Source organism: Rissa tridactyla, chromosome 14 (assembly GCF_028500815.1).
Source record: "Rissa tridactyla isolate bRisTri1 chromosome 14, bRisTri1.patW.cur.20221130, whole genome shotgun sequence".
In the NCBI taxonomy this organism is placed as follows: domain Eukaryota; kingdom Metazoa; phylum Chordata; class Aves; order Charadriiformes; family Laridae; genus Rissa; species Rissa tridactyla.
In genome coordinates this window covers 12229397-12257025 of record NC_071479.1, presented here as the reverse complement: position 1 = coordinate 12257025, position 27629 = coordinate 12229397, and the positions used below count along the sequence as shown (strand labels likewise).

The 27629-nt window shown below is 53.8% G+C and overlaps 1 protein-coding gene across 1 annotated transcript; it reads left to right on the top strand.

The window, feature by feature from the left end:
- Window positions 1-11857: 11857 nt before the first annotated feature.
- On the top strand, window positions 11858-25637 carry LOC128917689 (cholesterol 7-desaturase nvd-like). The gene is made up of 7 exons (XM_054221059.1): window positions 11858-12173; window positions 17383-17571; window positions 19674-19852; window positions 21892-22017; window positions 22309-22428; window positions 23894-24070; window positions 25479-25637. Exons 1-7 carry the CDS (start codon window positions 11858-11860, stop codon window positions 25635-25637), a joined length of 1266 nt encoding a protein of 421 aa, XP_054077034.1.
- Window positions 25638-27629: the final 1992 nt, after the last annotated feature.

Sequence of the window (27629 nt, the reverse complement as noted above, 5' to 3'; positions counted from 1 at the left end):
CCGGGCCCCCCCCGCCCGCCGCCGCCCGCCGCGGGGCCGCCCGCCGGGCTCAGCGCGGCCCCATGCGGGGCTCGGCGCGGCGCGGGGCGCGGGGCGCTCTCCCTGGTGCTGAACCTCCCGCTCCGCGCCCGCTCCGCGCCGCTCCGCCCGCCGCCGGCTCCGCCCGCTGCCGCAGCGCCCGCCCTCCCCCGGCCCGCCCCGGCCCCCCGCGCAGCGCGGCACCGACCCCCCGGCGGCCCCGGGCGCTGCGGCAGTGCCCCGCCCGGCCCTGCTGCGGGGTGGGCTGCACACGCACACACACACACACACCTTCCCCCCCACCCCGGCTCTGCCCTGCTGGGCACCGCGGGGACCCGGGCACGGGGGGCTCCCGCAGCGCTGGGAAGTGTCGCGGGCGCAGGGGGTGCAGAGCTCCTCTGGGGCTGAGCCTCCGGCTGCGGTGGAGTGCATCTCCCGGTGGTCCCACTCTGTCGTGTTCACCCGCATTGCTCATTCAGGGTCTGGGTGTTCCTGTTGCTTCGGAAGGCATAATCACACCAGATACTGGGTAAAACAGGGTCTTCTCCAGGCGTAATCATACCAGAATGGGGGTAAATGGTCTGGTGGGAGGTGTCCCTGCCCATGTCAGGGGAGTTGGAACTAGATGATCTTTAAGGTCCCTTCCAACTCTAACTATTCTGTGTTTCTATGATTCTATAAATTGGGGTCTTTGGGTTTTGTTCTCCAGCACAAATCTTCCCAGTTATACAGTATCTCTGAACAACACGCTTCCCCAGTCCTGGCTGAGGAGGGCTGCTTGTGAGATGAACATCAGGGTTCGTATTCACACTAATGGTGGAGAACCCTTCCTTGACCAACACACCTCTTGGGCAGAGATGTTAAGCAGACACTCAGCCTGCTTCCTTGGCTTCACTCTGTCCCTCCAGACAGAGCCACCACTCTTTCAGACATTAGCTCACAGGGTAACCAGCCCTTTTCCTCCATTAAATTCACTTCATTACTCCAGGATATGACCTTCAGATTTGTCAGCTGAGGAGGTTTCTTGGGGTTCTCTCTATCTGCCCCTGGGCTACCTTTAGCCTCCCCAAAGGAAATGGAGGCACAGCAGCTAGTGGTCAACATCTGGAGAACAGTGCAGCTCCATGGCTGAAAGGGATTGGGCTTCACTCCTTGACCATGTCTCTCCTGTTCCAGGGCCAGAGGGGTGAGGTGGCCAGAACAGCATGTTGCTCCCCAGAGCTGCCATTTTTGGCCTTTTTGGAAAAAACAAAGGGGTTGGAGATAACGACAGGGTGTTGCTTTGTAACTGCATGGGACAAATGCCATCAGCCAGCCCACTGTATGCCAGCCAAGAAGAGGGCAGGCTGAGCACTGCAGAAGAAAAATCACCGAAGATATTTTTACATCAGCCATTTCTAGGGTATTGCCGCAGCCCACCTCTGTGCTTGCTTGCAACGTGAGTTGAAGGAGAATTTTCTTTCCCCAACGCAAATTTTCTCACTGGCATCTCTGAAGTGCAAGTTGCCATGGAAACCATTTTGTCTGTGTCCCACGTTGCCCACATGCACTCGGAAGAAACTGCAGAAGCAAAATGGCCGTTGTGTAATGCCGCAGGGTCCCAGCATACGCGGGGCTTGTGCGCTACACAGCACCCTTCCAGCTGTGAGACCCTCTGAGAGAAGCTGTGGACAATTCGTTGGGAAAGCGATGAAACCCACGGAGGTTATGACGCACTTGGTGAGAGAAGGAGAATGGCCCCACCTCGTCTTAACTCTTGCAGTGCTTTGCGTGGAGCTCCACACCGATCCTGCCGTGCTCTCAGCACAGATTTCCAGGCACACTTGACCCTTTTCAGCGTCACTGTGCCATTCCTACTCGTCCACCCATGGAGGTGAGTCTCCACACTCATGTGCTGTGGCTCTGCCCACCCCGAGGGGCCCAAGTGCTGTCTTGGAGAGACAAAGGGTGCGAGTTAAGAGAATTCCATCCATCCTTAAACCGTACGCATTTGACTGCATCCTGTCCTCTGCCTACCAGGTACCCTTGCAGGAGGTTGTTTGGGAAGAAACTGGTCTGGAGTGGGCTATGCAGACCCATACCCTGGTGGGTGTGATGGTAGTAGAATAATAAAGGCAAGTCCTGGCCACAGCAGGGGACTTAGCAGAGAAGAGGAAGGAAAAAGGCAGGCTTTGAAACATGCATTGGAGTGCAAAAGATCTTTCCTCCTTATTATCTGGAGTTCCCCGTAGGGACAAAAAGGAGTGCAGTTACTGAGCTCCTCCTGTGTTGCCCAGGAGTCTCAGATGATCATACTGCGGAGTCAGGGTCTTCCCTCTGTGCCTCCATTCGGTTTTTGTCTCCAGAGACTCTTGTTCTGTCGCTGTTGCAGAGATCCGAGAAACGCCTGCTTCCCTCTCAGGTCATGCCTCCCACCGGGCCGTGTTGTCCTGGCATCAGGAAGAGCCCAGATCACAACCTCCAGCAGCCAGGCTCAGCCAGCGCAGACGTTGTCACCACACGACTTCCACACTTGCTGCGTCCTCGGGCTCTTTGATCATCCGAAGGCAATGGGTGCACGCAGGGCTTTCCTGGGGTGGAGGCTGTGTAAATGGCAGCTATGTCTGCATCCACAGGCTGATCCTTCTGACGACTCTGGAGCAAGCAAAGGACCTGTATTTTCCTGTGGCTGCCTCCTGGCATGTCATGGCAACCTTCTTAGCCATGGTTTGGCACAAGAACTTAACACAACTGCCTGTTAGCAATTAACATGTGCAGAGTGTGATCCTGCTCTTTATGTCTGGCACCTTCTGGATGCAGGGGAGTTGGACAAGAGCATTTGTGTGGTGTCCCGTTGCCTGTGCATGGTGTAATTCTTCCAGCGGCTGGAGTAAGCCAGCATAAAACCTAGAGACTTCAGGGGAGCAGCACTGAACCCAGCCAGAAATTTCATCCGCCCCGGGGTAAGGCATCGGTCCCGGTGGTGGAAAAGCTAATACGGAATTTCATAAATGAGGAAATCAAGCATTAGGAATATGTGATTTGTGTCAGTCGTCATGGAGCTGCCAAACAAACTAAATTCTTCCTTAGAGAAAGTTAAATTTTAATTGACAGCAGTAACCACACAGCTATAACATGGGCTATGGAAATGCATTTTACGTACAGCTGCAAGACGTAGGAGTGGTTAAGCCAAGCTATAAAACTAAGTCAAGAACACACTGAGTGGCCATGGCAGATCTCTAAGAGCAGCTGTTAGTGAAGAACTGCAACGGGATGGGGGTATTCCTACAGGTATGAAAGGATATGGGATGTGGTTGATACTTCAGCACTTCTGCCATTGCTCTGGAAGCAATCACTGATGATAAAATCTGCGAGACAGCAAATAATGATGCCAAATAATTTGAATTCTTTGATAAACAGAGTACTGAAACATACTTTAAGACAGTCAGTGAAGAGCCATGGAAGAAGAAGCAAATATTGTTGGTCCTGCCCTTAGGACAGGACTGCGGATGCAGTGGAAATATTGACTGGAAAGGTGGTCTCTAATATCGACCAGGGGGTCAGAGATCATGAATTTCGAAACAAAAAGGAGGCACCATTGTCCTTGGATGAGCCCCTGAGGGGTCAGAGCAACAGCCAGCAACGGCTTGAGCCTCTGTACAAAGCACTGGGGCATCTCGGGGGCAAAAGCTGCCCTCGGATCTGGGGATCGCATTCTTTACAGAGAGGCTGAAAAAATGGAGAAAAGGTCCCGTGAGAATATTTGGAGAAAAACTCCTCGTGAGCTGCTACAGAAGAGGTGAGAGTGGATGAAGCTGGAGGGTGCTGCCTGCGGTATCAGACGTTGACTGCCAGGAGCAATGGCAGATGGCTGCCCCAGCGCGGACGCTTTCCCCAGGAGCTCTGGGCACTGGAGAAGCTGTTTCCAGAGTCTGTCCCTCAGTGGGAGCCAGCTCCAGCACAGCTGGGGCAGGCAGGGTGGTGAACGTGGAAGAAGGCTCCCCTCCTCGGAGTTGCCACGCCGTGGCCAGAGCCTCCTGCCCAGTTTCATCACATCTCCTGTTCCTATCGCTCGGGTATCTGGGCACATCCCAGGGGAGTCGCGTGCCCTGGGTACCTTGCAGGCAGAGAAACCTGCCCTTGGTGGCTCTCTGCGGTGTGCCCAACGCAACGATGGCCTGGGACGGGCACAGGGAATGGCACTAACGCCAGTGTGGGGTCGAGGCGGGCAGCAGGTGGTGGCAGACACCGGGCAGGGATGATGGGCGAGGAAGGGGGTGCAGGGACTGTCGGCAGCTCCTCACCACCCTCCTGGAGGCTGCTGCAGAGCATTCCCCGCCATCACTCCGCTGGGGAATGCAATCTGTGTGGGCAGCCGGGACGCAGCGGGAGGATGTCCTTGTCACGACATCTGCCATCCAGCCAGACGGACAGGCAGCGGTTGGTGTCTGCAAAGAGTACGATGCCCAAAGGCATTATTTCTATGGTGGGGGGGGCTGCAGGGAGCAACGGGATGGAGACCAAGGTGGGAGCGTCTGAGCAGCCGTTTGGATTGAGTTGTTATTGTTGTACGTTCTGGCCCTGTCTCCACCTCTCTTACAGATGGTAGCCAGGATGGACTGCAGTCCCTAGGCAGGTCGTGTGCTCTCCCTAAATGCTTTGTCAGCCAAGAGAGACTCAGCCCAGCCTACTTTGCAAGTCAGATGTGGCTGGTGGAGTCATCAGGCAGCACAGCGCTGATGCAGCACAACGCTGGCCTGCTATGGGCATCTGTGTTGTCTTTGCTCAGCTCTCCCCACAGGGCACAAGCCCTAGGGCTCCGAGGGCCTTTGCCACCCTCCTGAGCACAGTGCATGTCACCTCTGGAGTCCCTGTCATCACAGAAAGAAGCTGCAACAGCATCTTATTCCAAGTGATGAGAATTGAGGTATCTCTCCCCTTCTGCTGTCAGGTTACTGCATCCCCGCATCAGCCATGGGCAGGAGCATTCGCAGCATCCACCAGCGCTTCGTCTTCATCCGAGGCAGCTGGGCATTCCCAGGGCTGGGGGGAGTTCAAACAGGATTCAAGCAGTTAGTCCAGCTTCTGGATAGCAAGAGGTTCCTCATTAGGCAGGGAGATATTCAGGTGACCCGTAAGAGGATGGGACATGGAACATCAATGGCCAGAGGCAAAGGTGGTGAGAAACACAGAAACAGCTTCTGTGAAATCAGAAGGAACTGAATGCACAGAAACGCAGTCAGATGTGCAGCAGGAGTGGGTGGGAATTTCCACAGGAATAATTTTCTAAGGGAAAACCAGCATTCACATGTTTGAAATGCTCTGTAGGGAAACTTTCATTTTGACAAAATTCCAATTTTCTGCTGGAAAACCAGCCAAGAGGTGGCTGGGCTTCAGCTGCCTGCACGTTGTGTCCCAGGAGATGGGGCAACTTGTCCTCAGGGACTTCCAGTCCCCTGGGACTGCTGCATAGCAGAGGCTGGAAAGGAGCGCAGAGAGATTAATCGCCACTTGGGACCTTCCTGCACGTCTTTGCCTCAGAAGATGCTGGAGCCTGGGCCCAGGTAATGTGGTGCCACAGTCACCGGTGCAGAGTGGCTGGAGATGGAGCACGCTGGGCGACACCAGCCCCCGTACAGCCCTTGGTGCTCCCCAGCATGCACAGCCCACCACGCTGGAGCTCAGCCCAACAGGTTGGGTGCCCATGGGAAAGCTTGCTGTTGGGGTGTGCCTGCCTTGCTTTGCAAGGTAGAGCTGGCATCCAGGGTTGTCAGATCGACTACCTTCATCTCCAGGGACTCTCTGGGGACACTGGGACACCAGGGTCTGCTGCTGCACCAATAACCTGCCGCCCTGCTCATTGCAAGCCGTGGTGGGGTGTGTCTGTGCAGCACCTTGCTCAAGCAGAAATGGTCCCACCGTTTGGAGAGGCTGGAGGGGCCAAATTCCCTGGGAAAGGTGACATATGAGCTTCTTCCGGTGGGGTGTCTCCCCAGTAGAGTCCAGGTGGTTACAGGCTTCATTGGAAGGCAGATGTGCCCTCTCAAGTGGAGAGTGAGGCCCCTGGGCATGCCCAACCTCCTCGGGCTTTGATGAAGCTGAAAAGAGGGAAGAAAAAGGGTGTCAATGACAAATGAGGCACTCTGGAACCTGTAACCCTTCCAGAGAGAGGTGTCCTCAAAGACAGGACATTGTCTTCACAGCAGTAGGTGCAGAAATGTCCGAGTTCCCCCCTCTGCCTTGGGGTGGAGGCAGCAAACATCTCATCAGCAGAACCCCTTTTCGTGCATCCTTGACCCTCCTGTCCCCCTCCCAGGAGCCCACCACAGTGCCCAGAGCTCCCCTCACATCCTGGGGCCCATCCAGACAAGGATCTGTCTCCCTGCAGTGAACAGTGCCTAGGTCACCTTGGTACTCTCAGTATTTCATGTCTCTGCTGGGAAATTTTCATGTCTTTGCAAATGTTTATCTCGCTCCAGGGGCTCCCCAGCCTGTGCAGCTCCCATGTGAATGCTCCCAACTTTGGGAGAACAGAAAAATTAGAGGGCTGCTTTCCAACCTGCCAGATGTGGCTTTTAAAGACACCGAATGTGATAAATGAGAGTTGTACGGCCTCGGGAAAAGCTTTGGAGGATGCTGGGTAAACTAGACAAAGCCAGAGCTGGCCCAGTTGTGTCAGTATGGCATGTAGGGGCAGGAGCTGAGGGGCACCAGGCTTTCTGCTGCCCTTGACGTACCTCGCCCCAGGAGCCAGCTGTCAGCCTAGCGTGGAGCCAGGGTGTGCTCCAACGCTCACCAGAACAGATAATTGGTGGGTTAGGGCCCAAACGCAACATCCAAAGCACAGGAATGTGACAGCAAACACGCCTCCTCGAGAGCCGTGCCCTCCTGTCATGTGTGATTGATATTTGCTAGAAGATCAAAACCTTGTTGCCAAGGACAGATAGGAAGATTGATTGCACAAGTTCTATTATGCAACCAGCATAAAAATAAATAAAATGAGACAAGGCTAAACAGGACTCATTTTGAAGAAAACACTGTTTTTATCTCATCGCCTTCCCTGAAGGTATCTATAATGCACTTACAAGCCAGCACATCTGTAAAGCAAGACACACAGTCTCAAGGTGGGCTTCCTGGAAAGCCGAGCACACAGGTAGGGTTATCTATCTGCTGAAAAATGTCACTGAGAGTCTTTGTGGCCAACAACCCCATTCCCCATGGCTTCATCCTCCTCCTGCAATCCTGTGAATTGCCCTTTCCTTCCTATTGCAGCCTGTGCTTCAAGCCCCAGCCCTGATCTAGTGCAGAGATGCGCTAGAGAGCTCCAGCCAAGTCTAAAGATTTCCAGTGCTAGCTAAACACCATGTTTCTCCTTTACTTGTTTTTCTATATAGTTAAGCTTCAAGTGGTCAACCTCTTCAAGCAGATGAATCCTCCCTACCATGACCACTGCTCCTGTGTGTCTCAAACCTGGGGAGTGAAGCGTCCCAGCCTTAGGTGGTTAGTTCAGCAAACTCAGAAGCGTTTGAAATTGGGGTTTTGTACATGGTGAAGGGTGTTCAGCATCTGTAACCATAGGCACTACTTCAGTCCCCAAACAAATGCTTCAGTATAGCTAAGGTTGCTATGTACCAGTCAAAAGACTCTCAGTATATCCTAAAAACAAATACAGAGATAATAGCCTGCAGAAGCCACAGTTACCTCACCAGTGCTCAATTATACTCAGTTTACATAATTTACAGAAACATTTACTGCGTCTTGGACTCAAATGTCCTAGCTTCCTCCTCTTCTCTTTCCCAGCAGCATTGGGACAGTCCCCTGCAGGTCATTGCCCAGCTTTGCCTGAGAAGTTAATGAGAAGGAAATCTCTGCATTGCACTTGGTTTTCCCTTCTAGCATGGGGTGTGCTTCATCCCAGCACTGCCCACCCACCGCACCCTTGAGCCAGGCCCCCCAGAAAGCAGGACACAAGGCAGAGCCACCCGCCCTGTGTGTGTGTGGAGGTTCTGCGTTACTCAACAAGCTCCCCGGTGCTCCTGTCACCACCACACTCGGGAGCTCCCAGTGCCCTGTCCTGGGCCCATTACACCCCTCCGTAAATGCCTCTTGCACTCAGTTTCTAACGTAGACTCACAGAATCACAGAATGGTTCAGCTTGGAAGGGACCTTAAAAATCATCTAGTTCCAACCCCCTGCCCTGGGCAGGGACACCTCCCACCAGCCCAGGTTACTCAAAGCCCCGTCCAGCCTGGCCTTGAACCCCTCCAGGGATGGGGCAGCCACAGCTTCCCTGGGCAACCTGTTCCAGTGCCTCACCACCCTCACAGTAAAGAATTTCTTCCTCATATCCAATCTAAATCTCCCCTCCTTCAGTTTGAGGCCGTTACCCCATGTCCTGTCACTACAATCCCTGCTCCAGAGTCCCTCCCCAGCTTTTCTGGAGACCCTTCAGGAACTGGAAGGGGCTGGAAGGTCTCCCCGGAGCCTTCTCCTCTCCAGGCTGAACCCCCCCAGCTCTCTCAGCCTGTCCCCACAGCAGAGGGGCTCCAGCCCTCCCAGCATCTTCATGGCCTCCTCTGGCCCCGCTCCAACAGGTCCATGTCCTTCTTGTGCTGAGGGCTCCAGATCTGGACACAGCACTCCAGGTGGGGTCTCCCCTGAGCGGAGCAGAGGGGCAGAATCACCTCCCTCGCCCTGCTGGCCAAGCTTCTTTTGATGCAGTCCAGGATGTGGTTGGCTTGCTGGGCTGCAAGCATGCATTGCCTGCTCGTGTTGAGCTTCTTGTCCACCAGCACCCCCAAGTCCTTCTCCTCAGGGCTGCTCTCAAGCCATTCTCTGCCCAGCCTGTATTTGTGCCTGGGATTTCCCTGACCCGGGTGCAGGACCTTGTACTTGGCCTGGTTGAACTTCATGAGGTTTGCACAGGGCCACCTCTTCAGCCTGTCCAGGTCCCTCTGGATGACATCCCTTCCCTCCATGGTGTCAACTGTGCCACACAGCTTGGTGTCATCAGGGCTTCTGGGCAGCCTTCATACATCAAGGGGTGTTTCCTTTCTGTCCCCTGCCCCAACCCATGCCCAGGGAAGCAGAGGTCCCCACAATGCCACACCAGACGTGCCCTGAGTAACTCTTGATGCTTCGTCAGTGGTGGTGAATGCTTCATCAGTGGACACACCCCTTGTGTCCCACCGGGGATGCTGTGGGTGCTCTGGCCCTCCTGTTTGCACCCGTAAAATGTCTTGGAAGAAAGATACTTAAAATATCTGTGGGAATAGAGCAAAACAAAGGGACGGGTAAATGTTCAGAAAGGCTTTGGCCATCCAGTTCTTACACTGAGCCCTCACTCACCATGGAGGTATCTATTGCTGCTGGAAATCCCCTTGTCTCCCATTGTCCTTTCATTTTCTGATTTTCCTCTCCCTTGACCCAGTTCTGCCCACTCATAAATTTCTTCAAACTTAGAAAAGGGGTCAAGTGTGACCTTAAAAGGGAAGTGGTGGATTGAGACGAAGCCCCATCTAGTTCAGGGACCGGTGATGGATGGGTAAAGTCACCTCAGGTTTTCAAGACTTCAAGTCTACTCTATTCATGCTGCTCCCTGCTTCTCATCACTCTCCTCCTTCCTCTGGATCTCCCCTGGGTTTACTCCATGCAAGGTGAGGTGGCCACCATTACACACACCTTGCAGTAGACCAAATATGTGTAGTTGTTTTTTTGCTGTTCCCAACTACATTCCTAATTATTCTTGAAGGAGGGCTATTATGCCTGAAAGCTTGTCAACTTTTTTCCAGCTGTATCAGCTCATCTAATAGAAAATATTATTGTCCTCTGTGGACCTTGCTTCTTTTATACGCTTAGATCATCATGCCTACAAAAGCATTAATGCTAATTATTCCTAACATTGCATTTGTCTTTTTGAGCACTGTGGACCAGGGAGCAGATGGATCCACAGACCAAGTCAAGTAACGCTCGGATCTCTCTCTGAGTGCCAATTAACAGCCCCTCTCCGGTGGGTCTTGCCGCGTGCATTGCCTTTCACTGGCAGACACCGCTGTTCGCCTGCCAGTCACCGAGAGATTTGTAAGGGCTTCTTTTGCAGTAGCTCACAGTCAGCTTTACGTTGTACCATCCTGAATAATTTAGAATCGTCTTAATCAGACGATTTAGACATCTGTTTATCCCATTTCCCAAGTTCTGTGGGAAAAAAAAATGCACGCCGCTCTCTGTTGTACCAGCTGAGCGTCTACTCCTTTTCCTTGGTTCCTATCTTGTCTCCAGTCACAAAAGCAGAGTGGGTCCCCCCTGCTGTTTCAGGATTGTTTAAGGACCAACACCCCTTCGAGGAAGCGTCTTGAAAAGCCAAGTGAATGAAGCATGAACTTGCTCGCCTGTTTGGTGACGCCTCGGGTCTCTTTGTGAGACGTGACTTCTCTGTGCAAGCGGGGAGCTGAGTCTTCCCCAGCGGAGCACGTTTGCCCCTGTGTCTCTCAGCCCCTTCGCTGCGGTGTCTCATGGGTTTGCCCAGCACAGCACTGAGGCTCATGGTCCCCAAACCACCCATCAGGTCTCTGGTTTTGTGCAGCGGATGTATTTATTATGTCCTTTTATGCCGTTAGTAAGTCACTCTTGAAAATCCCTCTTTGACCTGCCTTGGTTTGACTTGACCCTTCACTTGCCAGAGCTGCTGCTTCCTTCCTTTTCCCCATTCAGACAGGACCCGCCTGGCCCTCTCTGAGGGATCACAGAATCACAGAATGGTTCGGGTTGGAAGGGACCTTAAAGATCATCTAGTTCCAACCCCCCTGCCATGGGCAGGGATGTCTGTTTACTTCCAACTGTTGTGTTCAGTCTCCTGCATAACCACAGTGGCATTCTTCTCCTAGAACAAGTTTCCAATAGGTCATAAATATATTTACCTGAGCCCTTCGTGTGAGGTCTTCAGGCAATTCACCCTGCCTGAATTCACCCTTTTAGTTGCTCCTTTTGCTTCACCCAGGTGCTCTATTCCCTTTTCAATTACTCAGTACTGTGGTGGATATTTTGGGTTGCTGCTTCTCCTGGAAATCTCTCACTAGATCTACATGACAGGTGGTTTTTCTACAGTTACCTCTCAAACCTGAGCAATTCTTCAGACTAAATCAAGCGTTACTTCTCTGCCTCACTTTTCCGGCCAGCTGGCACGCTCAAATAGCTCAGCCTTGGCTTTGCCCTGATTTATCCTCTCTGCACGGAGGGGATCAACGTCCCCTGTTACCCGTTTTCTGTGCTGGCACCTCTCTGAGCTGCTCTTGAACTCCGAGGGATCCGTCACCCTCCTGTCAGGTGCCCAATGTCAAAGCCAGCCCCAACATCAGCTTGCTCCTTTCTAAGCCCAGGAGAGCAGCTCAGGAGGTCATTTATTGATCTAATTAATGTATCTATCTACTGGATTTAAGACCACTCTTTAAAGGAAGTATTTTTTCCTTATGTGCAAGTGGAGTTCCCTTTGCTGCACCTTGTGCTCATTGCGTCTCGGAGAAGATCCCGGCTCCCTCTGCTCCGTAACCCCCGAGCTGGCAGCAGGCTCTACTTGTACCCCCCAGATTTGCCCCCCATTCCCCAGGCAGAACCTCTCCTCGCCCCCCGACATGCCCCCCCCACCCCCACCCCAGAGCCCAGGGGTCGCAGCCCCCCCCCCGGGGCGGAGCAGACGCCGCGCTGCCGCCGCCGCCGCAGCCCGGGATGCAGCCGGGGATGCCCGGGGGGTCCCCGGGGTGGGGAGTCCCTTCCCCCCCCGGCCCCACAACGCCCACGGAGCGCCTCCCCGGGCGGGGCCGGCCGCGCTATAAGGGGCGGCGGCGGCGGCGGGACGGGCCGCGCTATGGGGAGCGGGTGGTGCGGAGCGGCGCAGCTGGCCGGGGAGCCGGGGCGCGGGGCGCTGCTCTTCCCCCCCCTCCTCCTCCTCTTCCTCCTCGTCCTGCTGCTGCTGGGCTGCTCCCGGCCGCTGGTGCTGCGGCGCGGCCCCGGGCAGGTGGGCTACCTGCCGGCCCCCGGGCTGAACCGCGGGGAGGCTGCTCGCCGCGCCCGCCGCTCCCGCCGGCCCGGCGTCCTCCCGCCGCCCTTCCCCAACGGCTGGTACCGCCTGCTCGACTCCGCGCAGCTGCCCCGCGGCGCCGCCCGCAGCATCGCACTGCTCGGTGAGTGCCGGCCGCCCCGACCCCCGCCCGGGCAACGGGGGCGATGAGGCTCGGGATCCTGGCCAGTGTGCAGGGCATCCCTGCCCGGGCATCACCGCCGGGATACCGGGGCACCCCCACTGGGATACCGGGGCATCCCTACAAGGGCACCCCCACTGGGATACCGGGGCATCCCTACCAGGGCATCCCTACGGGGGCAACCCTACCAGGGCATCCCTGCCTGGTATCCCTGCAGGGATACTGGGGTATGCCTACCAGGGCATCCCTGCCCAGGCATCTCCACTGGAGAATGACACATCCCTGCCCGGGCACACCACCAAGCACCAGGGCATCCCTGCCTGGGTACCTCTGCCAGGGCAGTGCAGCATCCAGGCCAGTCCCCATGCTGGGGTACTGGCACATCCCAGCCAGAATCCCTGCCGGGTCATCAGGACATCCCTGCCTGGACATCCCCACCAGGGCACCAGGGAAACCTGGGCGGCATCTCTGTCAGGGAAACAGGGCATCCCTGCTGGGGCACAGGGAGATCCCTGACCGGACACCTCCACTGAGGTGCTGGGACATCCTCAAGCAGACATACTCACCAGGGCATTGGAGCGCCCCATCCTGGGTGTCCTGCTGAGGCACTGGGGTATCCACACCAGTTGGTGAAGTGCAGTGTCCCTGCCCGGGCTCCTTGCCAGTGTGCAGGGCATCCCTGCCTGGGCATCCCTGCCAGGGGCTCTGCCGGGACAGCTCTGCCCAGGTATTCCTTTCAGGGCACCTGCGTGGGGCACCAAGGATGTCACAGCCTGGGCTTTTACAATAGGCACTGGGTATCCCTGCTGGGTCACTGGGGACATCATGGCACAGGCTCCTGGAGGGCGTGCAGGGCACCCCTGTCTGAGCTCCTTGCTGGGACACCAGAGCATCTCACTGCCTGGGCTCTCCTCCCAGGCATCGCTGCCTGCAGCTCCCCGTCTCCTGGGGAGATCAGGATGGGGCCTCACAGCCACATGCAGAGGGGTGCTGTGCTTTTCCAGGGTCCTTTTGCCTTGAAGGTGGTTTTGGACTTGTGCTGGTGCCTTCCTCATCAGGAGGGCTGTTTCTTCAGTGATATCCCTCATATTCAGTGGTGAAACTGTGGGAGTTTTTCTATTTTCAAGAGCCATCCTGTCCTGTGAAGTTGTTTGGGTTTGGTTATTTTTGTATATTGGGACTTATACAATCCAATACGCATGGCCTAGAGAGCCCTATATGTGTTATGACTCCCTTGGTTGTCTGCCTGAAGCCTGGTTCCTGGCACCCAGGCTTCTGGGTCTGGCTGAAATGTGCTTGTAAAATCATTTTTAGTGGCAGAGTGACAGTGGCGTACTGGTGCCAGGAAGATTATCAGTAAATAAGACAGTTAAACAACCTGTAGCCTCCAGGTTTGTGGGCGTCTAATTTATTTTGGAGCCTCCGAGCCCAGCCTGGAAATGTAGCCCTGCTCCAGAGGCAGCGAGCCAGCGGAGATGAAAGCACAAAAATCATTTGACTCAGCCCCTGCAAGACTCATCTTTTGGGATGGGACACCTTCCAGAACATGGCACTGAGCACGCAGGAAAGCCTCATTCTCTCCTGAGACCGTGGAGTGGGGTGAGAGCGGCTCTGCTCCGCGGGGCGCTGTCAGTGCCGCTGCCCGGGCGCCTGCCGCAGGGAAGCGTCTCAGACCCCGTGAGGCTCCTGTGCAGGACAAGCCCAGAGCGCACCCTCTGAGCCAAGGGCCCAGAACTGCACGGTGGCCTGGGGCTCTTTACATCCCGTGTGCTATTCTTGCTACAATTGCGCTTTGATTTCCATAAAAGAAATAGGCTAATTTAGTAGGAAAACATCAGTATGTGGCTGTTAATATTCTAATATTCACCTGCAGCAGAGCTTCTCAGTACACCTTAGGCCAGGATACTGTTGTCCCAAGTGGGGAGACATCAGATTTGATGCGCGAGCCAGAGCAGAGATCAGCTTCTCCCCTGGCTCTGCTGGCTCCAGAGGGCAAAGCCTGGAGGCAAAAGCAGCGCTTGGCCAGGAGTCCTGGGTGAGGTTTTTGGTCAGATCTTCAAGGCTCCAGGCTGCTTGTATGAAGGAGAGCTCTAGAGGTGGGACCTTCTTGGAGTAAAACCATCCTAAAACTTGGGTGGGCAAAGCACCAGGCTGCAGGGCTGCTCCTTGGGGCAGGTGGCTGGGACCCTCCGGGCTCCAAGTGCTCTGGTCTGACCCATCCAACGCTGCTCCTCTGCGTTTTCACACTGTTGCTGCTCCTGGTGAACCTGCAACACCTCCAACAACAAGCAGGAACCCTTTCCCTGCTTTGCCCTCAACCTCAGGTCAGGTAGAGAGGCAGGTTAGAGAGGGAGGAAAATGCTGATGTTTTAGAATAAATCCCTGTTACTCGGGGCGGGGAGAAGGACCTGCACCTCAAGTGCCTCCACTCCCCTGTGCCTGCTGCCAGCAGGTGTGTGAGAGCCTTCCAGAAAGACTGGAGGGACAACAGAGCCAGGTGTCCTGGGTAAGGAGGGATCTCCAGGCACTGGAGTACAACCAGATATTGGAAATAATCCTTACTAGGCTCGAAGGCTGGGAAAGCTTGCAGGGTTTCCTTTTCTTTGCCCGGGCCACAAAACTTCAATCAAGGAAAGTGGGTTTGGGTGGGATAGCTCACACTGTGTCACTTGGCATCAGCGTGGCTGTCTGGGAAAATACGTACAGGACCTGGCTCCCAAAGTTTAGTTTGGTCTTATCTCACTTGTTGAGCTTTAGGTTACAGCAGTTGCTGTAACCATCAGATTACACAAGCTGATGAAATCGGAATACGTATGTGCATAACCTGAAGCACAGTATGGAAGAGAGGATCTTGGAGCACCCTGGCCTTTAACTCGGTGGCCACATCTGTATGAACAGCCCCCAAGTGCTTCTGAGCTCCCAGACCAGCTGCATCCCCTTCCAACCAGGACGTGACTTGAGGGGACACTGGAGCAGGTCTAACTTTGCTTTCAAGCCAGGTCCCAGAGGAGCAGCCCCTCTCCTCTGAGCTGCCGGCAGGGATGTCGGTGCTGGCAGGGATGTGGTGCCACAGCACCCTCGGAGCAGCTCTGTGCCAGGCCGGGCAAGCATCTGGCACCGATTCTGTCCCTTCAGGAAGAGCATTTATTTAGATAATACTGACACGCCATTCAGCCGTGGTTGCTTTGCGCTGCTGGGTGGAGCCATGCCATGAGCAGATCTTCGGCTACAGCCCAGGAAATGTCTGTCTCTCCAGTTTAATAATTCCTTGCTCGGCTGAGGCAGTGCTGCCCTGGGGGTGGGGAGGAAGAGGAGGATCCCAGGGCTGAGCAGGGACAGAGCAGGGCAAACCTCACCTCGCTTCAGGGAGCAGAGGGAATCGGGCCCAGTGATGGAGAAAAGCAAGTCTGAGTGCTGGAGCAATGTGGCAACACCAGCACCGGCCCTCTACTCTTTGCCTGGAGCAGAGTCAGGCTCTTCCCTTCCCTTCCCTTCCCTTCCCTTCCCTTCCCTTCCCTTCCCTTCCCTTCCCTTCCCTTCCCGTCCCTCTTCCCATCCCTCTTCCCGCCCCTCTTCCCTTCCCTTCCCTCTTCCCTTCCCTTCCCTGGCTCACAGCACCCGTGCCCAAGGAAGGCCTCCGCTGCCGAGCTGTAGCTCTGGGAGCTCATGAGCAAAGGGATGAAGGGCTTCTCCTTCCAGTGACCATTACCAGAGATGCCCGAAATGTATGAGCCTGGGCTCTTTGCTCTAAACCTCTCAGGCAAAGGGGCAGGAACGGCGTTATCTTTGCCTGCAGCTCTTGCTCTGCTCTGGGTGGATCCCTCCCTTAGCAGGGGAAGGACCCTAGATCTTTAAATACTTCTCTGAAGGCAACTTTTATCCTGCAGCTGAAACAGGCTCCCAGAGCTCAAAAACCAGGGCTGAGGGTCAAAGCCACAAGGGTTTAGAGACGACCAGGAGAAGTTATGCTGCCCCTGCCTGGAGCCTTCAACACGCTGGTGTCTGTGCTCCAGCAGCCCCTTGGGACACAGGGCACCCTGGGACACCGGGCACCTTGGGACACCGGGCAGCTGCCCGGCTCTGCAGGGTGCCAACGTGAAACAACGGGCTGCGAAGGGCCATGGCACAACCGTTCCCTGCTCTGGGTTGTCTATTACGCCCCGGCAGCGAGCCGACAGCCACCACGGCCTGGGCATTTGCTGCAGCAGTTCCAGCCCAATTTTGCATGGCCCTTTTTTTGCTGTCAGCAGATGCTCCTGCCCGCGGGTCTCCCCTGCCCGCTTCAGCTCTGGCAGCTGCCTGGTGCCATCTCCTGGTTAAATAACTTCTCCGGAGCAAGCCTATTCCTTGTCCTGCCACTGCTCCTCCACTAGAAAGGAAAGAAAACCTTCAGTATTAATTTTCAGCAGGATATTTCTGCATGTCTCTGCACAGGCAGGTGCCTGCAACGTTGGGTAAAAGCCTGTTCAGAAGGTTCAGAGGTGGTGGATGCCCCATCCCTGGGGACATTGCAGGTCAGGTTGGAGGGGGCTCTGAACAACCTGATCTAGTTGAAGATGTCCCTGCCCATGGCAGAGGGGTTGGACTAGATGGCCTTTAGAGGTCCATTTCAACCCAAACTAAGCTGTGATTTTATGAGGGGCCAAGCAATATGTGTCTTGCTGACATCCCCCTCATAGAATCATAGAATCATTTATGTTGAAGGGACCTTTAAGACCACCAAGTCCAACCATTAACCCAACACCGCCAAACCCACCACTAACCCATGTCCCTCAGCACCACGCCTGCCCGGCTTTTAAATCCCTCCAGGGATGGTGACTCCACCACTGCCCTGGGCAGCCTGTTCCAATGCTTGACAAACATTTAGGTGAAGAAATTTTTTTTCTAATATCCAATCTTAACCTTCCCTGGTCCAACTTGAGGCCATCTCCTCTTGTCCCATTGCTTGTTCCTTGGGAGAAGAGCCCGACCCCCCCCAGCTGCCCCCTCCTTTCAGGGAGCTGTAGAGAGCAAGAAGGTCTCCCCTCAGCCCCCTTTTCTCCAGGCTGAACACCCCCAGCTCCCTCAGCCGCTCCTCACAAGACTTGTGCTCCAGACCCCTCACCAGCTCCGTTGCCCTTCTCCGGACACACTCCAGCACCTCAATGTGGGAATGTTGTTTCTACAACCTCATAACCTCGTATTTCTGCAGGAGAACAGCTCGCTGTGTTTCGCACCCAGGATGGCCAAGTCTACGTGGTGGATGCTTACTGCCCGCACCTCGGGGCCAACCTTGCCGCTGGCGGGCGCGTCGTGGGCAATTGCATCGAGTGCCCGTTTCACGGCTGGCAGTTTCGAGGAGAAGACGGAAAATGCACCCGCATCCCCTATGCTGAAAAAGGTGAAGTTCCCCCAGATCCACAGAAAGCATCTGTGGCACTGGCAGTGCCCCGTGTGTCCTCATTAAAAGCTATTTCATTAAGGAAAAATGGTCCATTAAGGAAAAATAACCAACCCTCCATCCTGCTCCCCTGCGTCACGCAATGCCCTGCTTCTCCTCCTGGGTTGTCCGTGTCAGGGCATAACTTTCCAGTGCCCTTTCCTATGTTAGATGGTAACTGGAACTTTGGTATAGTTAAATAACCACCCTTCTTGATTTCGATAATCCTACAACTCCTGCATTCAGCAAGCAGGGTATAAAAGAAGATTTTTAACTCTGAGTCACGCATGGCACCAGCAGGGATGGATCCTGAGGAGCTGTTGGGTTTCAGAAATGATTCTGTACTCTATAGTGAGAGCTTATACCACGTCAGTGCTTAAATCTGTCGCATTAGCATGACAGAATGGTCTCTCTATGGCAATATTTTCTCCTTTTAAGGCGTGAAGGGAATTTTTGGTTGGAATCCAGGAAAGCTCTTCGCATACACCTACCTCTTAGCTATGGTTTGCAGTGACTGTGTAGGAAGAATATCTTACTTAAAGTTCACATTAACAGTTACTCGATCTGGCTGCACTAATTGGTTTAAATCGCCGGGTCTCGATGCGGCTGAAACCAGCAAACAGACTGACCTTGAGTTTTGCTTGGGCTTGCGCTTAGTCATTTTCCTGAGAAGTTCAGCTTCCTCTGGTTGGGATTGATTGGGGTAGCAATGAAAACACTGATTAGCAGCAAAAGTTAGTCTTTCTACTGAACAGACAATTTTTCCCCAAAGTGAAAGAAACACGCTGTCTACATGAGACAAGATGAACAATTTATAGATCTCACTAAACAGCAATTCCTTTGTTTTGTGTGTGATATTTTCAGGGAAAAAAAAAGATCAATGCTGTATTTTTTTCCTCGTACACACTCACTCAGGAGCTGCCTTTGATTGAAAATTTGTTTCCAAATAACAAGCAAAGATGTGTTTTATCACAAAATGAGAATGGATACTCTGGATATACTGAAACGCTTGCCAAAATGTGTTGTTTCATCTGAAACTGCTGCATTCAGAGTTGTGGCCACCTGATACAAAGAGAGGGTAACTGCAGAGAGCTGCCCTGCTCCCGGTACAGCCCAAACGGGTCAGGGTGATTCTGACAGATTTAAAAGCCATCTGTGCTCATGCAGGTCACGTTGACGGAGGGGGTTTTGGAGAGTTGGGAAGGGCAGCTCCTCCGGCACGGGGCTGGCAGGGGACACCAGCCACAGCCCAGCCTGGGGCTGCGTGGGGGCGCGTGAGGCCCCTTTTCAAATTTCATGAGATGCATCCCACCCAAAGCACATGATTTTTCCAATCAGAAATCACAGCGGAGGTCTCCTCCTGCCACCTCTGATACTCATTGACTGAAGGAGGAACATAATTTCTCCTGTTATTTCAACTCCCACGTGACTGTCCAAGGCTGAATAACAAGGAAGCGCTGTCCTCCATGCTTGTTTGCAAATTAGAAAAAAAAAGTAATGAAGGCAGAAACCTTCCGGTCCAGTAGAAGACACATTTTCTGACAATTGGGTAAATATAAATGCCAAAATTCATTTCACTGGAAAGGCTGCAGATCCATTCTTAAGGCAACGCATGGTACTGCAGTACTGTAACAGAGAATGCCTGGAACTCAAGAGGCAGAGGTGGCTTTTACTCTGCACTTCTATGACTAAAACTGTCTCCTTTTGGGTCACTGAAACTTGAGGAGGGTCCGTTGATGCAGCAGACACTTCATTATTTGAACCGTTTTGAGTAGTGACAGCAGCTGCAGAGCCACCAGCCATGCTCCTGCCTTAAAAAAAACTTACGCAAAACACCCAATTGAAATAAAACTGATTTAAGCAAACACTCTTCTGTGAACTTCAGAAGCTGTTGTCCTTCTTCAGCAGCCTGAAAGGTGGCAGGTGTCACCAGAGAGTCCGTGGCACGTGAGTGCCACCCACAACGATGAGCTCTGGGCCGTGGTTCAGGACGAGGTGACCCTCAGCCCCAGTGTCAGCCTGGGAGACGCCGCTTGTAACCGATTCCTTTCTCTCCTTCGCAGTGCCGGATTTTGCCAGGGTCCGGACCTGGCCGTCCTGCGAGGTGAACGGGATGCTGCTGGTGTGGTACCACTGCGAAGGGGTCGGTCCCACCTGGGCCGTGCCGGAGCAGCGGGAGGTGGCCACCAAGGAGTGGGTGTTCCGCGGACAGACAGAGCACTGGGTGGACGCGCACATCCAGGTAGGGAGCCCGCACCCCTCCAGGCCTGTCCTCACCTACAGTCCAGTTCAGGGACTTCTCCTCCCAGTTAACCCCTTCAGGGACATCTCCCTCCCAATTAACCGGGCTCCACCTGCGCCCAGTGCCACCTCTGCTGGCAGAGCTCAGACCTAGAAATATGCCCCGTATATCCAGCATACAGCATATGTTCCCCAAACACGGATCGTGGGCTTCTTGAGCAGAGAGCAGATGTTCCGGGTACTTAAAGGGAATGTGATAATTTGCTTTGACTTATAACTGATGTAATTGAAATAAAGCTTCTCGAAGAATTGCGGCACTTGGCGTCAGGAGCCTTTTCAACTCATCGATCACCGCAATGGAAACGCAGGGTTATTTTGCTGTTAATCTTCATAATCACCGTCACAGGCTGACAGATGTGCCGGGGAGAACAAACTGGCTGTCTCCTCCATCGCCTCTCCGTGGAAACGGGGCTGGAGAAGGGTCAGGGTTCTGCGGCACCAAACAGGAGCCACCGTGGCCGCGCTCCTCGCAGGGAGCCGGGGCGGGCTCCTCCGGGAGAGGCAGGTTTGAAAATGGGCAGTCCCTTAGGACTTTGGACCTGGGGAGATTTTCAGCTACTTGCCACTGAGCAGAACAGCTCTATTTGTAAAAATCAGTGACAAAAATGACAACGTAAAACGCGCTTCTCTCCAAAGGCAGCGCCTGCCTGCAGACTAAATCACGGCTAAAAGGGGAGTGGGTTAGAAAGAAATGAAGAATTATTAGAAGAATGTGCACGAGACACAGGAGATGCGGCTCTGGGAGTGGGCAGAGGAGTCGTGACAAGCAGGGAGAATTTGGGAGACTGATGGGATAGTAATATTTATTTCATCTCTGCTTTTCAGTGCACACAGGTCTATACACAGCGCACACAGGGGCCAGGCTGTGCTACTTGTGAAACTGGTGGAAAGCTGCTGTACTTGAGTAATAAGCAGTTAAAACATTTTCAAAAGTGACATATTGCGCGCAGGCCGGTGGGGTTTAAAGGTTCAGAAGTATGTGAAGAGTAGTCGAGGAGCGCAAACACAAAAATGCTTTATTCCTTGCAACTCTTACAGGGCCAAAGGACGGACTTGTTTGGAGTCCCAGCTTGTGCAGCTGCAGAAGTTGACACACATAGATTTCTTTGAACTTAAAATGAACTCTGAATTTTCTGAGCTTCATGCTTAAATTATTCCTGAACAGTAGTGAAGGACTAGTCCCAGTCGGTCTGTGCTGAGGCCCCTTCCTCTGCTCGCTCGGTTGCCTCTTGCAGTGAGATGTACCTGTGAGCATCCCGCTGTGCTCGGTGCGATGAGCACAGCACGCCGTGACCAGCAGAAGGAGGGAGGCGATTGTCCCCCTGTACTCAGCACTGGGGAGGCCACACCTTGAGTATTGTGTCCAGTTCTGGGCTCCCCAATACGAGAGAGATCTCGAGGTGCTGGAGCGAGTGCAGAGGAGGGCAACGAAGCTGGTGAAGGGCCTGGAGAATAAATCTGATGAGGAGCGACTGAAGGAGCTGGGACTGTTTAGTTTGAGGAAGAGGAGGCTGAGGGGAGACCTCATCACTCTCTACAACTACTTGAAAGGACACTGTAGAGAGGTTGGTGCTGGTCTCTTCTCACAGGTAATTAGCGTTAGAACAAGAGGGAACGGCTTCAAGCTGCAGCAGGGTAGATTTAAACTGGACATTAGGAAAAAATTCTTCCCAGAAAGAGTGGTCGGACACTGGAATAGGCTGCCCAGGGAGGTGGTGGAGTCACCATCCTTGGATGTGTTTAAGGCTCGTTTAGATGTGGTGTTGGGGGATATGGTGTAGGGGAGAACTTTGTAGAGTGGGGTTGATGGTTGGACTTGATGATCCCAAGGGTCTTTTCCAACCTGAATGATTCTACGATTCTATGACTCTATGATGTGCCCTGGGCTGTACGGCAGCGTCGTTGCAATACTGCTCTTAAACACAGGCACCTCCCACCCAAGTCAACTCTCACCCATGGCAAATTGTTGCCCAATGATAGGAAATCCCCGAAAACGCGGCTGACACAGCTCACCTGGCTTTCGTCCATGGACCAGCTATCCTGGGCGGATCCGATCTGAGATACACAAGGTCCAAGCTGTGGGATTTTATGAAGCACATCTGGAAGGTAAGACCCTCGCTCCCCTCTTAGCCATGAGGAGTTCGAAGTCTTTCAAACCAGGTCCCCTTTCTGTCTCAAGGCATCAGTCCCGCCTCACCCCTCTGCTGCATCCCCCACTCTTCATGTCCAGTCCTTTTTCTGTGTCTCTGAGGGTTTTGGCTGCACTCCCTCATCTGTGCTCATCCCTAGATGTTCTTCATGCCCAGCTCTCGTCACCATCTGGCTGCTGCCTCCCCTCAGCCCGTCCTCCCGTCTCCCCATATCTTGGACTGAGCTGTTCCGTCTCCCTCCCTCCAGGCGGAGTGGCGGCCGGAGCCGGAGCCCAACGAGCATTGCTCCCGGCTGCTGCTTCAACACTCCGCAACCATCTTTGGGAAGCACGTCTCCTTGATGGATTTGACGGTTTCAGCCAGGCAGGTATGTCCCACGCGGGAGACCACCACCAGCACTCCGAGCTGAAGGGCTTTGTCACCCGAAAGGCTGACTCTGTGCCCAGCGTGGCCTCTCCAACCCAGCGCATCGGGAACACGGGCCAAAACCTGGCACTGGGGCTGCTCCGTGACCGGGCAACGCGGAGAGAAGGGAGGGTTCGTAAGGACTGCTCTGCCCGCAAAATAACCGGGAAAATAAAAAGCTGGTACCTGAGCAGACAGCGGGGACAATCCGGAGGGACCTTCACACCACCTTGTCACGGCTCTTTACAACACAGCCATGTGGGCAATTTCAGTCCGTGCTGGACATGCCCGGGAAAGGCAAACAACCAGGAACAGCCTGTCTTGTAGCCCAAGACCAGCCCTGGATGAGGGGAATGAAAGGACAACAGAAATAATGCCACTAAACACGAATCAGTGGGAACTGGATCTTCTCACTTCGTTTCTGTGTTTTTTGGGGTGTTTTTTTTTGAAATGCTAAGCTTGCCTGATAAAACTAATAACTTTGTTCTAGTATATTTTTGAAGGCATTTGACCTATTCCCATATTACAAATTGAGAACAATAGCAAGTCACGACACAAAACTTTGATAAGGGGTAGATTTTGGTGTAATGAGGGAATTATCACAAAGTGGAAGTTGATTGTATCTCTGTTCAGTTCTTAGATCTGTGCTATTTAGCACTGATACCAATGAACAGGAGAAAAAAAGGACATTAAAATAACCTTACAAAGAGTTTGTACCCAACCAAACATTAAAGGAATCGTACATAAAGTAGCTGAGAAAAATCAGCAATATCTGCAGTGTTTCAAAGGACCGAGTGTATGATGATGCACCTGCGTGTCTGCGCGCACGTCAAAGAGCACAGAACTGGTACTTCGTGTCATGCAAGACAAAAGGCTGATCCTGATCTCAGCTAAAACTTGCTGTGGGTGTTGTAGGTGCCAAGGAGAAAGGCAGAGCAGGAGCGGGGATGTTGTGTTACCTCCGTATTGTATTGCTGAGATCGGAGCCCAGGACTGGTGTCAACAACCTGAAGGTCATTCATTGATGAACAACAAGACCAAGTGAAAATTTGGAAGCATTTCCTAGAAGATTAGATTTTAAATTTTTTGGGACCAGTAGAGCTATGGAAACACTCATGAATTCCCGTGGGCCCACGGCAAAGCCGTTCAGCCCGGACACATCTGTGAATGTCCAGGCCAGCGCGGGCTGCACGGCTCTGCTGGGTTTCCCCTGGGCTGCGGAGCATTCCCGGTTGGGAGCACTCTGTGACTCCCGGCCCTGAGGCGTAGCTTGAATTTGTGTTATTATCTGAAGAAAAGATAGAGCAAAGGGGGACTTGAACACAGTCTAGGAGACATTTCAGGCAGGTCTCAGGCTGTGGGAGCTGCTCTACCCAGAGGGCTGGACTATCCGAGGCCGTTCCTGAGGGTGCTCTGTTGCTCTGCAGGTGGGGCCAGGCCTGGTTTTCCTGCTCTTTGAACACGCTTTGCTGGGCCGTGGGATCATCCTGCAGACGGTGACTCCCCTGGAGCCGCTCCTGCAGAATGTCGTCCACACCATCTACTACCAGAAGAACGTGCCGGCCATAATCCCCAAGTTCATCCTGAGAGCAGAGTGCATACAGGTAAGGCCCCCCAGGAAGACCAGCCAAAGGTGGTCCCCTGGAGCTTCGTGGTTAGGAGGTGTGGGAGGGAAAAGCAATGTCCCGCATGAGCTCAGATATACATGGGAGGAAAGCTCTCGTGGGAAAGAGTTTTTCCGCGCTTGGCATGACCTTTCATTTTCAGTAGCCCAAAGAACTGAACTGGAGGTTTAGTAAAGGGAGTCCCTGCAGTGGGTCTCCTGTGGAGGATGGCAGAGAGGTGTTATTCCTCTCCTGTGGAGGTGGAACTGGGGCACAAGGATTAGCCAACCTCTCCCAAGCTGCAGGAAGTCGTTGAGGGAACTAATAACTGCATTCAGACTTCCAGCATCCCAGGCTGGTGCTCTAAGATCATCCTATCTCCTTTGGTGAGCACTCTGCCAAGAAATCCTCCTGTTATCCTGAGATGTGGCAACTCTTACCCCACCTGACGGAGGTTTTCCAGGTCCTTTCCTCAGGGATTCATGAAAGTGGTGAAAGGTCCCTCTGGAGGTCTCCGGTTCAATAGCTCAGTTGGGGGAAGACTATTGCCAAATTCAGGCCAAGCATGGCCTTGAAGGCCTCCTCCTTTGGAGAATGCCCCCATCTCTCCAGCTCCTTGGGTGACGCATTCCATTATTGCTCTACCCCTATTGTTAGTTTTTATTTTTAATGTCCATTTTGAACTTTTCAACCTGCAACCTGCAGCTGTTGCTCCTTGTTACACCAGCTGGCACTACCAAGAACAATCATCCCTGCAGTCATCCCCTTTCACGCAGTCCGAAGAGTTCATGTCCTTCCCTTCTGTCAGGGTTCAAGCTTGGAAACTGTTTGGTCTGACCAGAGAGGGTTTCACTGGCACTAGAGTAAAAATTGCCAAGAGATGATTTTCAGATGCCAAAAACCTACCCCAAATCAAACTTGGCTGTGCTACCTCGTGTTGTATAAATGCTGGCTTAATATTTTGCATCTTATTAATGTGAATGAGCAGCACTCATTTCTGCAGAGACTTACTGCCAAGGGAAAAACACAATAAATCTTACTGCACCTGTGTCTGAGCGCAGTTTAAGACGCAGATGCTGAATTTGTAACGCCCTGGTTGGCTGGAGGTACCCAACAAAAGAAAAAAATCTCAGCTGGAGCAGCTCCTACCTACACAACACCCATTTCTTTTACAGGATCTCGTACGGCAGGGAGAGTCTAAGCTGAAAGTGGCTTCTCATTTGGGAGCTACGATGGGCTGAAGGTCTGCTAACTGCAGACACAGCTGTAGAGTTACAACAAATAGCACGAGCGGTCCCAAACCGGCCTTTTGGGAGAAAGGCTAAAAAATAAACCTAGCGTCAGGCAGCACGCACAAAACTGCCGGTTCAGCTTCCCCACCTGAATGACACCCTCCCTCTCCCCCCAGTTCGAGCGCGATATAACCATCTGGAATAACAAACAGTATCTGCCCAAGCCGCTGCTGGTCAGGGAGGACTCGGGCATCCAGAAGCACCGGCGCTGGTACGCCCAGTTCTACAGCGCGAAGAGCACGAGGCTCCCGGCGCAGCAGGGCCTGGACTGGTGAGGACCTCGCTGCAGAAGCGGCCAGTGGCTCCCAGGTGTCGGCGGGGCGGGGCAGGCATCTTCAATGTCACCAATATTGGCCCTGCCCAGCGAGCGGAGCCTGAGCCCTGGCAATCCTCTTCTACCTTTCGTGTCGGGCATCAAAGCTCAAAGGGTGTCACACGCTCTTGTACCTGCGCTCCAACGTATGCGCTGAGCATGAATTTAAGATTGCCAGAACTGCCTTTAAAGTGCCCGTGTCTCTCACTGCTGCTACCATTTTGCATAGTTAGATGAAAAGCTTTACATGTGGCCTTTTATTGCCTGAAGTGCCCTTTCCCAGCCAGGCCGCTGTTGCTTCTGCGCCATCCCCTTGGCTGGGCCAAGCTTCAGCTCCCCAGGGGAGCCTTGGCCGACGTCTGCGTGGCATCGGGGTGTGATTGCAAAGCCCGCAGACGCGTGCCGTCTTCCTTCTCTGTGGCAGCAGGCAGGCCAGCATGGGTTTTAGCTGCCCACCATGTCCTTGCCTTACCTGTGGGCTCCTTCAAGCCTACTGAGCTCTTGCACGAGTCAATTCCTTACGGAGCTAATGCACCTAGTTGGGAAGACGAGGGAGTATCCTGGTGACCAGATCACTCAGACTGACAACAACTCTGCAGGTCAAGGATCTGAGTATGATCCTGCTTTGGTACCCCTGGGTTCCAGCAATACCTTGGGTACATGGTCGGCTGTAAAAATTTGTCTCATGGCAAGACCATGGGTGTCACCCACTGTCACCGTGATCAGAAATGAAGCTAACACATGCAGACTAGGCTGCAAATCTGACGAAAACTGGCCCAAATTCTCCTGTGCTTTGTGCCTACATGCTTTGTACCGAAGGGCTAAATTCTGCCTTGCTGCGTACCCTAGAGAAACCCCAGATCTCCCCAGGCAGAGCCTGCCTTGTACAGGCAGCAGGACTCTGGCAGTTACTCTGTGCCAAGAGCCAGCGAGAGCAAAAGCTCAAATCCAGCTTTCCATGGGGGCCGGTAGCTGCCGGTCTCACGTGCTGGGCGTTTGCCTGTGCCTTGTGAATTCTGCACTTCCCTGAGGGTTCTGGTTCCTCCTTCACCATTAACCCTGACAGCAGGACCGGGAGCAGGACCATCGCCCACCCCGACAGCATCCCAGATAACCATGTGCAAGCTCTGCCCTCACCCTTCACACCTGGCTATCGCGCTCTCAATATTTCACTAATAAATTTTTTTTAAAGCTGATGTCATGGTCACAGTTTGTTGTTCTTTGCTGCTTTGTGGGGTGTCCTTGCATGGGAGAAGTGATTCTGCAGCTGGGCCACGCTGCCCTGCTTCAGGAGCCGCAGGGGATCTCCAGCAAGGAACTTAAGGAGGTGGCAGGAGCTTGGACAAGGAGCATTGTCCAACTCAACAGCCTGAGCCTCCCAGGGGCCTGAGAGCACTATCATGTCTCAGTGGCCCTGAGCAGCCTCACCTGGGTCTTCGTCCACCCCCTGCCCATGGCCCAGGAGCCCCATTTCAGCTCAGCTGTGGACCTTCAGCCCCTGTCCTGAGCTACACTGTGGGAAGTCCCCAGCTCAGCCGCAGACATGCCCAGGCCTGGCTGATCTGAAATCACAACAGACTGACATCCCAGCATGACCTCCACCCTGTCCCATCACCACGGACCTGCCCAGCGATTGCTGGGCTGTGTCGGACCCTGGCTACCCTCAGCAGATCCCAACCCCGAGATGCAAATTGACTTCCCAGCTTGGCCTCAGACCTGCCTCATCACCATGAGCTTGCCCGATGATCCGGGCTCTTGGTCGAGCCTGGCTGTGACTGCTGGGCCTGCCCTGCCCACCTCGCTCGGGGGCGGTGGGACCCCCGCGGCTCCCAGCACCCCGTTCCTCAGGGAGCAGCCGCCCTCGCGGTGATGGGTCATCAGAGAAGCAGCGAGAGGCTGAAATCTCAGCTACCAGGACAGAGATGTTACGTTACATGGCGCGGGTCACCCACAC

Bases quoted from the DNA above. Each gene is read 5' to 3' on its own strand.
- LOC128917689 (XM_054221059.1), top strand. From the start codon at position 11,858: ATGGGGAGCGGGTGGTGCGGAGCGGCGCAGCTGGCCGGGGAGCCGGGG. The intron at 19,853-21,891 runs GTAGGGAGCCCG...GCCCAATGATAG, and splicing joins GGGTGGACGCGCACATCCAG to GAAATCCCCGAAAACGCGGC. The intron at 24,071-25,478 runs GTAAGGCCCCCC...CTCTCCCCCCAG, and splicing joins TGAGAGCAGAGTGCATACAG to TTCGAGCGCGATATAACCAT.